Source organism: Molossus molossus, unplaced genomic scaffold, assembly GCF_014108415.1.
Source record: "Molossus molossus isolate mMolMol1 unplaced genomic scaffold, mMolMol1.p scaffold_m16_p_14, whole genome shotgun sequence".
Lineage (NCBI taxonomy): Eukaryota > Metazoa > Chordata > Mammalia > Chiroptera > Molossidae > Molossus > Molossus molossus.
The window spans coordinates 34,491,434-34,504,190 of record NW_023425349.1 but is presented as its reverse complement, the minus strand read 5'-3'; the positions used below and the strand labels follow the sequence as shown (position 1 = coordinate 34,504,190).

Genomic DNA, 12,757 nt, shown 5'->3' with positions numbered 1-12,757 from the left:
GGGAATTGAACCAGCCAGCAACCTCTTGGTGGGTGGGTCGATGCTAAACCACTGAGCCACACCAGTCGAACATGTTTCTGCTTTTACTTTATTTATTTATTTTTATCTTCAGCTAAGGACATTTTTGCATTTATCTTCAGATAGAGCAGGAGGGAGAGAGGGAGGAAGAGCAAGAGAGAAACATCGATGTTAGAGAGACACATTGAGTTGTTGCCACCCAATTGGGTCCGAGGAAGAGCTGCAACCAAGGTACATGCAATTAGCGAAAACCAAACCTGGGACTCTCTGGTCCACGGGCCAACGTTCTAACCACTGAGCCAAACCGGCCAGGGCTCTGCTTTTATTAATTTGGATTCTCTTTGTTTCTTGATGAGCCTGGCTAAAGCAGCAGGTTCTCAACCTGTGGGTCGAACGACCCTTTCACAGGGGTTGCCTAAGACATAACAGTAGCAAAGTTGCAGTCATGAAGTAGTAACGAAAATAATTTTATGGTTGGGGGGTTTACCACAACATGAGGAACTGTATTAAAGGGTCGCGTCATTAGGAAGGTTGAGAACCACTGGGCTAAATGTTGATTGATCATATTTATCTTTTCAAAGAACTGGCTCTTGGTTTCATTGATCTTTTGAATTTTTTTTTAGTCTCTATGTCATTTATTTCTGCTCTGATCTTTATTATTTTTTTTCTTTTACTAACTCTGGGTTTTTCTTTTTATTCTCTTTCTAAATCTTTAAGTTGTTGGGTTAGATAGTTTATTAGAAATTTTTCTTCTTTCTCGAGGTAGGCCTGTATTGCCATGAACTTCCCTCTTGGGACTGCTTTTGCTGTGTGCCATAGATTTTGTATTGTTGTATGTTCATTTTCATTAGTTTCTAGGAAATTTTTGATTTCTTTCTTGATCTCCAAACTCACATCCACTCACACTCTCACACTCACACACTCATTCTCGCTCTGGTCCTGCCTGCCTCCATCTTTCTCCTCCTTATTTAGCCTGTAAGCAAGTTTTGAAGTTAAGAAATGTGAGTCCTCCAGCTTTGTTCTTACTTTTCAAGATTGTTTTGGCTATTTGGGATCTGTTGAGATTCCATATTAATTTTAGGATGGGGTTTCTATTTCTGAAAAAAAAAACAAAAACAAAAAACAGGGAATTTGGTAATGATCACATTGAATCTGTAGATCACTTTGGGTGGTATTGACATCTTACCAATATTAAGTGTGCTGATCCAGTGGGAATAATAGAACATTATTTTGTAAAGATTCAAGATAATGTTCATAGCAAGGTGAAGCCACCAGTAAAGTAAGTCCATTGCTATTACCCTTCCAATTTTGATCATTTGATTGAACAAAGTATTATTGACCCATTATTAAATTATTAATCTGGTAATATGGTTTCTTCTTTTTCATGGTAGATATCCCAGAAGAGGAAGCCAGATATTGGACCTACAAATTGGAACAAATCAATGCCTTGGGTGCTGACAAAGAGGTAGAACTGCCTTATTTACAATATGGAGAGATAGAGAAAATCTTTTTATAGCACACTTTATAGTTTTTCAACAGAGGGACCCATGAGCATGTTGAAGAACAAAAGAATTTAAACAGAGTTAAAGAAAAAAGGCATCTAGAAGATTGCCTGACTTTTCATTAGAAGGATTTTTTTTCCTACTTTTTCTGCTCTTCTCATTGTTCCCCAGAATAGGCTGAATTGGCACCAGTCTGGCTCTAGATTGTTATGGGTGGAGCTTATACTAGAGAAACACAGATGAACAAAAGGCCTTTCTTCTGCTTATTCCCAGAGTTCTGGATATATATCCTCATTTGTGTACTCTTTTAAGGGGTGTTTAGATTATTGCATTGCTTGGTGCTGCTATATTAACTTATCTCCAGAAGTGGGTCTATTGCATAGACGAGAACACAGCTCAGCCTGGGCAATGAGGAATAGGGAATGTTCTTGATATTCATGGTGGAGGTAAAAGATAAGTTATTTTACTTTTGGACATGATGATGGCCAGCAATTTTCAACTGGTGTGCTGCAAGAACTTTTAAAAGATGTAGTAGCTGACTATTTAATCAGGGGCACTGACCTCTTTCCCTTTAGATTGTCAAATAAAAAAATGACGACATAAAACAACAATGAGGTATCACCTCACACCTGTCAGAATGGCCGCCATCAACAAATCATCAAACAACAAGTGTTGGCGAGGTTGTGGAGAAAAGGGGACTCTAGTACACTGCTGGTGGGAATGCAGACTGGTGCAGCCACTATGGAAAACACTATGGGGTTACCTCACAAAATTAAAAATTGAACTTCCATTTGACCCAGTGACCCCAGTTCTAGGAATATACCCTAAGAAGCCTGAAACACCAATCAGAAAGAATATATGTACCCCCATCTTTGTAGCAGCACTATTTACAATCGCTAAGATCTGGAAACAACCCAAGTGTCCATCAGTAGACGAATGGATAAAAAAGCAGTGATACATATACACAATGGAGTACTATGCAGCTGTAAGAAAGAAAGATCTCTTATCCTTTGAGACGACATGAAGGGACCTGGAAAGTATCATCCTAAGTGAAAGAAGCCAAACAGAGAAAGACAAGTATCTTATGATCTCACTTATTTGTGGAATATAATGACCATAACAGTCTGAGGAATGGGGTAGTCCCAGAGATGTGGAAGTGGGGTACAGACTGACAATCCCCAGAATAGGGGGTGGTGGGGGAGAGATAAACCACAGAACTTATATGCATGTATGCATGAACAATGGACATGGACAACAAAGCTGGGGATCGGGCAGGGGGGGAGGGGGAGGAGGGAATCAGTGGGGGAAAAAGGAGAAACATCTGTAACAAAAATTAATTAATAAAAAAAAATAATAAAGTGTTTCACATTACTCTTGCCAAAAAAAAAAAAAAAATGACAACAGCCAACATAACAATAGTCATCTCTTATGGAGGAATCAAAATTATATCTATTTTTTTTGTCAGATTGGCAAAATATTATATACTTTTTGGTTTGCCACAGAATTTTAATAATTAGTTTATATGTGCTATGAGATTTAATAGGTTGAAAATTGCTGGTGGGGCTATTAGAAAATTGGTCTGATTATAAGGTAGAATTTGGAGTGCCAGGAGATCTTGTAGTGTAAATGTCTGGTAAGCAACTTCATGAGAGAATCTGAAGCTCAAGTTGGATCGGTGGGGAGCTATAGTCATAAAGTTTGGATTCATCAACATAGTGGTAGCAATTGAAGTCATAGTAATAGAAGAGGTCACTCAGGTAAAGTATGTAGAAAGAGTATTAAAGAAGAACAAGGATAAAACCTTGGAAAACATCAAAGGTAGAATCTTGAGAAACAAAAGAGCCTGAGGAAGAGCTGCCTGAAAGAGAAAGGAGAATCATAAAACGTTTACAGAACAAACGTTTTAAGGCAGAAATTATTTTCTTATTTAATTTTTTAATTTATTGATGGATTTGAGAAAGTGGGGGGAGACAGATAGACAGACATTGACCTGTCTATTATTTATGCAATTAGTTGATTTTTATATGTGCCCTGACCAGGGATTAAACGCACAGCTTTGGTATATTGGGACAATGCTGTAACCAACTCTCCTACCTAGCCAAGGCAAGGCAGAAATTTTTGATAGTGTTCAATGTTACTGAGAACAAAGAAGATCAATAATGTAATGGAACCACTGGACTTGGCAATTAATGATCAGTATTCGAATAGTGCAGGAAGCTGAAATGTAGTGGTCTGATGGGTATATTAGTTTTCTATGGCTACCATAACAAAGTACTGCAAACTGGTTATTTTGTAGCAACAGAATTTTATTGTCTCACAGTTTGGGAAGCTAGAATTTTGAAATCAAGGTGTTGACAGGGTCTGTTCCTTCTGGAATCTCTGAGGAAGAAATTGCCCCATGCCTCTCTTCTACCTTCAGTTGGTTCCCACTAGTTTTTGCTGTTTCTTGGCTTGTAGACACATAATTCCTGTCTCTGTTTCCATTATCACATGCCTTCCTGTGTGTCTCTGTCTGTCCGCACAGTATGTTACTTGCTCTTTCTGTGCCTGTGTCCAAATTTCCATTCATCTTGTAGGACACCAGTCATTAGATTAATTTGATTACATCTGCAGATAGATCACATTCACAAGTACTGGGGATTAGGATTTCAGCATATCTTTTTTGAGGGACACAATTCAACCCATAAGGAGTTATATAAAAGATGAAGAAATAGAATTGGGGACAAGCACAAACTACTCTTTTCAAGATTTTTCCTTATCTCACCTATTTCCTTATTATTTCTATTATTAAGCTGCATAACTCTCCTCATGCCCAAACCAGCACCCCAACTTTTATTCTTCATTGAAAGCTGTAGTCTGGTCCGGCCAGTGTGGCTCAATGGTTGAGGGTTGACCCATGCACCAAGAGGTCGCCGGTTCGATTCCCAGTCAGGGCACATGCCCAGGTTGAGGGCCTGATCCCCAGTGGGGGGCATGCAGGAGATGGCCAACTCGATGTTCTCTCTCATCGATGTTTCTCTCTCTCTCAAATCAATAAAGGAAAAGAAAAAAAAAAAAAAGAAAGCTGTAGTCTGTCTTTTCCCCTTGATAAATGCCAAAAGCTACTCTATTCTTTTACCCACTTTACCCATTGTGTTTTTGTTTTCCCAAAGCTTGACTGTGGAGTAGTGTACAGCCTTCTGAACTCCCATTTTCATTGTTTTCCTAGTAATGGAACACACTGAATTTTATGGTGTCACTGCAGAATCAGATGAAGGGATTAAAATAATATAAAGTCAAATGTAATTTATACAAATATTTCAGAATTTTACAGCTTCTAAAAATGAGGGTTCTTGGTCTGTGGTTTTCACCTCCCTCTTAGATTTTTGCTTTTTCTATTCTAGGATGTGGAGCTAAGTTTGCTTTCCTTCCTACATTACCTTGTTGTGTTTTTAAACAGCTTTATTGAAATATAGTTTATATATTATACAGTTCACAATTTAGTAGCTTATAGTATGTTCACAAAGCTGTACATCCATCACTATTAATTTTAGAGCATTTTCATTACCCCATAAAGAAACTCTGTGCCCTTAGGTATTACACTCCAATTTCCTCATCCTTCTCAGTCGCGGACAACCACTAATGTACTTTCTATCTCTATACATTTGCTTATTTTAGATGTTTCATAAAAATGGGACATCTACCATGAAAATTATACAATTTGTGGTCCTTTGTGGTCTTCTTTCACTTGGCATAATATTTTCAAAGTTTCATTTGTGTTGTAGCATGTATCAGTACTTCATTCTTTTTATTGTCAAATAATATTTCATTGGTGGTTATACTACATTTTATTTATTCATTGGGTTGTTTTCACTTTTAGACTATTACGGATAATGCTGCTGTGAACATTTACATAGAAGTTTTTGTTTGGACATATGTTTTCAGTTCTTTTGGGTATATACCTGGGAATGAGCTTGCTGGATTAGATGGTCACATGTTAAACTATTTATTTTTATTTTTATTTACTTATTTTTGTACGTGCCCCTAGCAGGAACCGAACCTGGGACTCTCTGGTCCGCAGGCCAATGCTCCAGCCGCTGAGCCAAACTGGCCAGGGCACATGTTTAACTATTTTAGAAACTGCCAGACTGTTTTTCAAAGTGGTTGTATCATATTATATTCCCATTTATACTGTATAACAGTTCCAGTTATTCCATATTCTTGCCAATACTTGCTATCTGTACTTTTGATTATAGCCATACCAGTGGGTGTGAAGTGGTATCTCATTGTAATTGCTACTTTGTTGAGAAACTTTATTATTGGAATTTTGAACATGCAAAATATATAGAATTGCTCTTCCCTCATTTTTGTGGAAGTATTTTAAAACCAACCCCAGATATCATCTTGTCGCACCCATAAATACATAAATATATCAGTATACATCTTTATCAGGTAATACCTTTCAAAAACTCACAATGCCGCCCTGGCCGGTTTGGCTCAGCGGTTAGAGGGTTGGCCTGCGGTCTACAGAGACCCGGGTTCGGTTCCCGCTAAGGGCATGTACTTCGGCTGTAGTTTGTCCCCGGCCCTGGTCAGGTGCTCAACTTCACTAATCATCAGGGAAGTGCAACTCAAAACCAGAGTAGCAAAAGTAATAAATGGTGGTAAATTCCAACTCTGTGAAGTGGTAGATCCCCAAGCCAGTCTTAACTCAGTGATTCTGGACCAAAAAGGATATTATATATGGGAACTGTTACACACTGTAGAATAAAAAGAGAAGACTCTACATTGTGTTTTTTAAATGATTTTGCAGCAAGTATGATCAAATCAAATTTTTACATTTATTTTTATTTAAATATAGTTGGTATACAAACTTATATTCGTTATATTAGTTTCAGGTGTACAGTGTAGTGATTCCACTTTTTTATACCTTACAGTGTGATCACCCCACTATTTCTAGTAATCATCTGTCACCATGTAAACTTATAATACTGTTGACTATATTCCCTTTCCTCTTTTTCCCCTTCTCCCTACCCCCTCCCTTCTGGTAACCATTCCTTTGGTCTCTGTTTCTATGAATCTGTTTTGTTATGTTTGTTTGGTTTTTAGATTCCACATATAAGTGAAACCATATAGTATTTGTCTTTCTTTGTCTGACTTATTTCACTTAGTATATCATTTAAGTTGTTGCAAATAAAAAAAAATTCATATTTTTTATTGCTGTGTAATATTCTATCCTATATATACCACATCATCTTTATCCATTCATCTCTCAGTGAACACCTAGGTTGCTTCCATATCTTGCTATATGTTGCATATCTTCCATATCTACTATAAATAATGCTGCAGTGAACATAGGAGTGCATATATCTTTAAATTAGTGTTCTCATTTTCTTTGGCTAAGTACTCAAAAGTGGAATTGCTGGGTCATAGGGTATATCTTATTTTAGTTTTTTGAAGAATCTCCATACTGCTTCTCATAGAAGCTGCAACAGTTTTCAGTCCCACCAATAGTACACAAGAGTTCCCTTTTCTCTACATCCTGCCAACATGTTATTTGTTGACTTTTTGATAATAGCGATATTACAAATGCATACTGCAGTGAACATCCTGAGCTTGTTTCTCTATGCTTATGTATGAGAGTTCTCTGGGGTATACCTGGAAGTAGAATTATTTGGTTGTAGGATATGCTCTGTTCAGCCTTACTAGATATTACTACATTACTCTCTAAAATAATTATGCCAATTTTCATTCCCCTTTTCCTACTTTTCTATATCCTTTCTAATACTTGATATTACCAGACTTTAAATTTTTGCTCATCTATTGAGAGCATTATCATTTTAATTTTCGTCTCTCTGTTTATTGGTGACATTCATTCAGTCATTTATTCACCAAATAACTTACTGAACACACTGTACCAGGTGCTGCTGTAGGTGCTTGGCATACAGTTAAAACAAAGATCACTGTCCTCATGGATCAGATAGGAGGAGACAGACAATAAATAGGAAAATAAATATGTTAAGTGTGAGAAGGTAAGGAGGTGCTGGTGGGGCAGCCAGTTTTCTTTATGCAAGTTTTATACTTTCTTTTGTTAGATTTATTTCTAATTGTTGAGAATGGTATATTTAAAATTACATTTTCTAATAGAAATATTTTTAATAATCATTGCTATTTTAAGGCATTGCTTTGCTGCTCATTTCTTTTAGTATTGATTTTATTCAGTAGCTCTTATTCTACTAAGTAGTTTAAAGATTCCCATAGATTTTTTTGTTTTTGCATTTTTGATTAGTAAGCTTTTATATCTCTTTCCAATCCTTATGTTTTATTTTTCAAGTGGCTTTTTATTAATAGATTTTATTTTTGTAGAGCAGTTGTGGGTTTATAGGAAAGCTCTGCATTGCCTAGGATTTCACGGCTTATTAATAAGTGGCAGAGGCAGGATAAACACTCCAGATTATTTGCAAGTTGCTGGACCATGTTATGTTTTCCCAATCCTCCAATGGGATGTGAACCAAACTTTTCTGTCTTCCAAACTCTGTGTACTTGTGTTAAATTGTTTATACCTTTATCTTTTTTGTTTTGCCTTTCCAAATCCTGATGATCCTCAACACTTGAATTTAATTATGCTCCATTTTATAGAAAAAAATCGTAATGGCTTCAGTAGTCTGTATGTGTTTTTTGGTGGTGATGGTGTTGGGTTGGGAAGGCTCTGGTGTAAGTGCAAAGAGGACTCTAGTAGATTTCAGATGTTGTGTTACATGCTTAAATGAGTAATTTCACTTATTTCCCACATGACCTCATGAGGGAAGAATCACTATTACTATTTTTTAAATATCAGAAAACTCAGTCTCAGACAAGTTTTCAGTTCCATCACTCAAATGGGGAAATCTATACTTTATCCATAGGAAAACTTAGAGGACTGAGTTTTCTAAGTCCTCTGAGGCTTCTCTAAACCTAAACCTTCCCTGCCCTGGCTGGGTGGTTCACTTGGTTGAAGCATTGTCCTGTACACCAAAAGGTTGCAGGTTTGATTCCTGGTCAGGGCATATACCTAGGCTGTGGGTTCAATCCCCAGTCGAGGCATGTACGGGAGATAGCAAAATCGGTGTTTCTGTCTCACATTGTTTCTCTCTCTCTCTGCATTTTTTTTCTCCCCCTTTCTCTCTAAAAATCACTAAACATATCCTCAGGTGAGGATTTAAAAAAAAAGACTAAGCCTTCTGCAGATGATCAGCAGGTGTCCTTGGTCAGAACAGTCTCTGCTATTCTGGTTTAGCCTGTTGCATTGGACCAGTGCCGTATCTGATATTCTGGCCATTATGTCAGGATTACACAGGGAAATCAGCAGTAGGATCATCTGTTTTTTTTCAGTAAAAGAAAATTTGATTCTTGTCAAACACTGAACCTTTGTACAGGCACCTGTTATTTATTTTCCTCTTTACTTGGGCCTCTTATTATGTTTTTTTTCTCCCCCTTCTTTCTGCTTCTAGTATTCTATTGAAGAAGAAAGCCAGAGGAAGCCATTGCCCAGTGCTGCCGCCCAGTGTTGTAAGTGAGAAACTTGTCTCTGAATCTCTTTTAATCAAAGCTTTCTGTGAGATTTCTAAATGTGGCTTGTTTTGAATTGGGGAGGATGGAGTTGTGGTGTGTGCAAACATTATATTCCAGAAGCACACCTATTCAGTCACATACCTCCAGTATAATGGGCTCTCTGCCCATTAGCTTTAGGAAGAGATCTTTTGGTTTTGTGTGGCCATAGGCAAGGGTAGTGGTGCTCATCTTTTTTCTCCATTTGCTAGCTTTTACTCCTGGAGGAATGATTTTACTTTTTTCATCTTCATTTACCTGTTGTTATTCTTTTTTTTTTGTTTTTTTATCCTTACCTGAGGACCTTTTTCCATTTTTTGTTCACACAGAGTGGGAGGGAGAGAGAGGAACAGAGAGAGAGAGAGAGAAACATCGACATGGAAGGGACACATCGAGTGGCTGCCACCCGCAAGACCAACCAGGGCCGGGGACAAACTGCAACCGAGGTACGCGCCATTAGCAGGAACCAAACCTGGCTCTCTCTAGACCGCAGGCTGACGTTCTAACCGCTGAGCCAAACCGGCCAGGGCCCTATTATTATTCTTTAAGGCTCTGTTTAAATGTCACTAATTTTGGGAAATCTTTCTGCCACTTTTTCCTTCCCCCACGTCTAGGCAGGTGTCTCTCCTCTGCTTCCGAAGTACCCTGTGCATACATTTATCATATCGTGTATTATAATGTATGTATATTTATTTGACAGGAGCACAAACATTTTAAAGGCATAGCCATTATTCCTTTTTGTATTCCTAGCACCTGGCTCAGTAGCTGATACATAGTGTAATATGCCTCAATAAAGTGTGATAAATGATTGAATGAGAGAACTTGTCATTTCTCCTGTGATTGATTTATCCAGACCACACAGATTCCTTCTTGAAATGAGCCATGCATTGTTGCTATATTGCTACCTTCTCCTCAGTTTCTCTCAAACAGCTTGAGGATACACTAAAGAACTGATTTGGAGTTTATTCTCTTTCAATTTTTTAACCTGTGGGGGTATGTGTGTGTGTGTTTATTGTGCTTTCTTTGTGTTACTATAGTTTTTCTGAATCAAATGTCAAACTCTTATCAACTGTAGGTTGAAAATGGTGGTAATGGTGATAGTAGTAATTGTAGTAGTACTGCTAATAATAAGAACCATAGCATCTAACATATTTTGAGGTCTTATAGCATGCTATATGGTAGACTAAGAGCTAAAATGTACTAACTTATTTAATCTTCACAACAACTCTCAGACATAAATTTTACTCTTGTCTCTCTCCGTTTTTCAGATGAGGAAACTAATGCATACAGAGATTTAGTAATTTGCCACAAATCACATAGGTTGCTAGTGGTGAAGTAAATATTCAAACACAGACAACCTGACTTGATAGTCCATGCCTTGAACTCCTGTGTTATACTTTCATCATATTGTCTGTGAGCATGAAAACCTCTGTTTATGGTTTGTAAATCCATTGGTTGCCTTCCATTTTGTAGGCTACTTTCCTGATAACAGTAAGACCAGTGGCAGAGATCAACATTTTTTTCTTTATTTAAAGAAAACCTGATACTTTTTCATGATTTATTAGCCCCCTGCCCCATTTTTAGTTATTTAGGACCTATAATTTATCAAACATTTAGGGTTATTGAGACCAGAAGAATCTGAATTGAAGATCCAGTTGTGAATTAAAAGTCTATAGGTCCTTTCCAAAATTATTATAATGAACTAATTTTGACCTTTTTAATCTTTTAAACAGTTTTCCAGGTCTGCTAATGAGAAGTGAAATGGAATGATTGAAAATTTCACTTCCCATTTCTTCCTGGGCCCATTTGATGACATGCAGTTGAAGTGATTACAGAGCAAATTCAAAGAAGTCAGGAAGAAATAAAAGGCCATAAATAATCAGCAAGTTTATTAATTCTCATACATTTTTCATCTGTATACTGCCTAATTTTTATTTTTCCATGAATAGCCTATTCCTGTCTTTCAGCTACTCCTTCATGTATTTTTATTTTATTTATTTTTAAAAATTTGTTTTTTTTGTTAATCCTCACCCAATGATATTTTTTCCATTAGAAAGTGGAAAGGGGTGGGGGGAGAGAGAAACATTGATATGAATGAGATACATCAATTTGCTTCCTCTCGAATGCCACCCCTACTGGGGCGAAGGATCGAACTTGCAACCCAGGTATGTGTCCTTGACCGGGAATCGAACCCAAGACCCTTTGGTCCGAGGGCCGATGCTCTAACCACTGGGAAACACTGGCCAGAGGTATTTAAAAAAATTTTAATGTTGACATTATTCCAGGTTATTTCCTTTCCCCCCTTTTTGCCCACCTCCACCTCCCCCCACCTCCCCTCCCCTTGATCGTCATCAAACTATTGTCTGTGTCCATGGAATATGTGTATATGTTCTTTATCTAATCTCATCACTCTGCCTCCCTCCCCTCAAGCACTTGCCAATTCCTTCATATGTTTTTATTTTGAAAAGTTAAACTTATAGAAAAGTTGAAAGTACAATGAGCACCCGTTTACCTTTTACTGGAATCAGTGATTAACATTTTGCCTCATTTGTGCCCCTTTTCCCACTTCTCTGTCATGTTTTTCTGTCTCTATATATCCATACAAAAAAATACACAAATGTATTTTCTGAATTATTTGATTACAAGCTTCAGACTTCATGACCCATTAGTATGTAGAGCCAGGACAGTCTACCTAACCAAAATACCATGGTCGGAATCAAGAAATTTAACATTGATACAATAATATTATCTAATATACAGTGCATATTAAGAATTTCCCAGTTGTTTCTTAAATATTTTTATAGCTATTCCTCTCCCAATACATCTACACTGCATGATCTAATTAACATGTTAACTGAGTGGGAAGTCAAACGTTGCATACAGTGAAAAGAGAATTCCCCGGTTATTCCCTGGCTAACAGGTTAAGAGTCACACATTTGCTTGGTCAGTGTGACTTAGTGGATTGAGCATCGTCCCATGGACTAAGAGGTCCCAGTTCGATTCCTGGTCAGGGCACATGCCTGGGTTGTAGGCTTGATCCCCGGTAGGGGGCGTGCAGAAGGCAGCCCATTGATGTTTCTCACATCGATGTTTCTATCTCTCTCTCCCTTCCTCTCTCTCTAAAAAAGTCAATAAAAACATTTTTAAAAACTCTACATATTTTATTTGGTTGTCCCACTTCTTTTTTGTTGTTGTTAATCCTCACCCAAGGATATTTTTCCATTAATTTTTTAGAGAGAGTGGGACGGATGGAGGGGGAGAGAGAGAGAGAGGAGACATCAATGTGAGAGAGACACATAGAGTGGTTGCCCCTGCATGACCCTGACCAGGGCTGGGATCGAACCCAAGACCCTTCAGTCTGAAGATCAACTCTCTAACAGGCCAGGCTGGTTGTCCCACCTCTAATAATTAAAAAAAATCCCTGCCTTTTTAGTAATTTATGACACTGGTATTTTTTTCCAATTATAAAAATATTTAATTCTAATTATAATTAATGTAGATAGGAGTATACATTAATACAGGTTTCTGCAGTTTGGCAGTATGTACCAAAAGTCTTTAAAATATTTATAGCCTTTGATTTTCTAAGTTGGATTTCTTGAAATTTATCGTAAGTAAGAAGCAGACAAAGCTTTGTGTACAAAGATGTTCATTGCAAAATTATTTAAATAGCA

The 12,757-nt window shown here is 37.4% G+C and overlaps 1 protein-coding gene across 3 annotated transcripts in view; it reads left to right on the top strand.

Annotated features, from left to right (window-relative positions):
* Positions 1–12,757, top strand: part of UNC13B (unc-13 homolog B) — a 260,259-nt gene that overhangs the window by 69,053 nt on the left and 178,449 nt on the right. For all 3 annotated transcript variants that reach the window (XM_036260527.1, XM_036260526.1, XM_036260525.1), the window contains exons 6-7: positions 1,410–1,483; positions 8,990–9,047. In XM_036260527.1, coding sequence (XP_036116420.1) covers positions 1,410–1,483; positions 8,990–9,047 — 132 coding nt within the window. The remainder of the gene's footprint in view (positions 1–1,409; positions 1,484–8,989; positions 9,048–12,757) is intronic.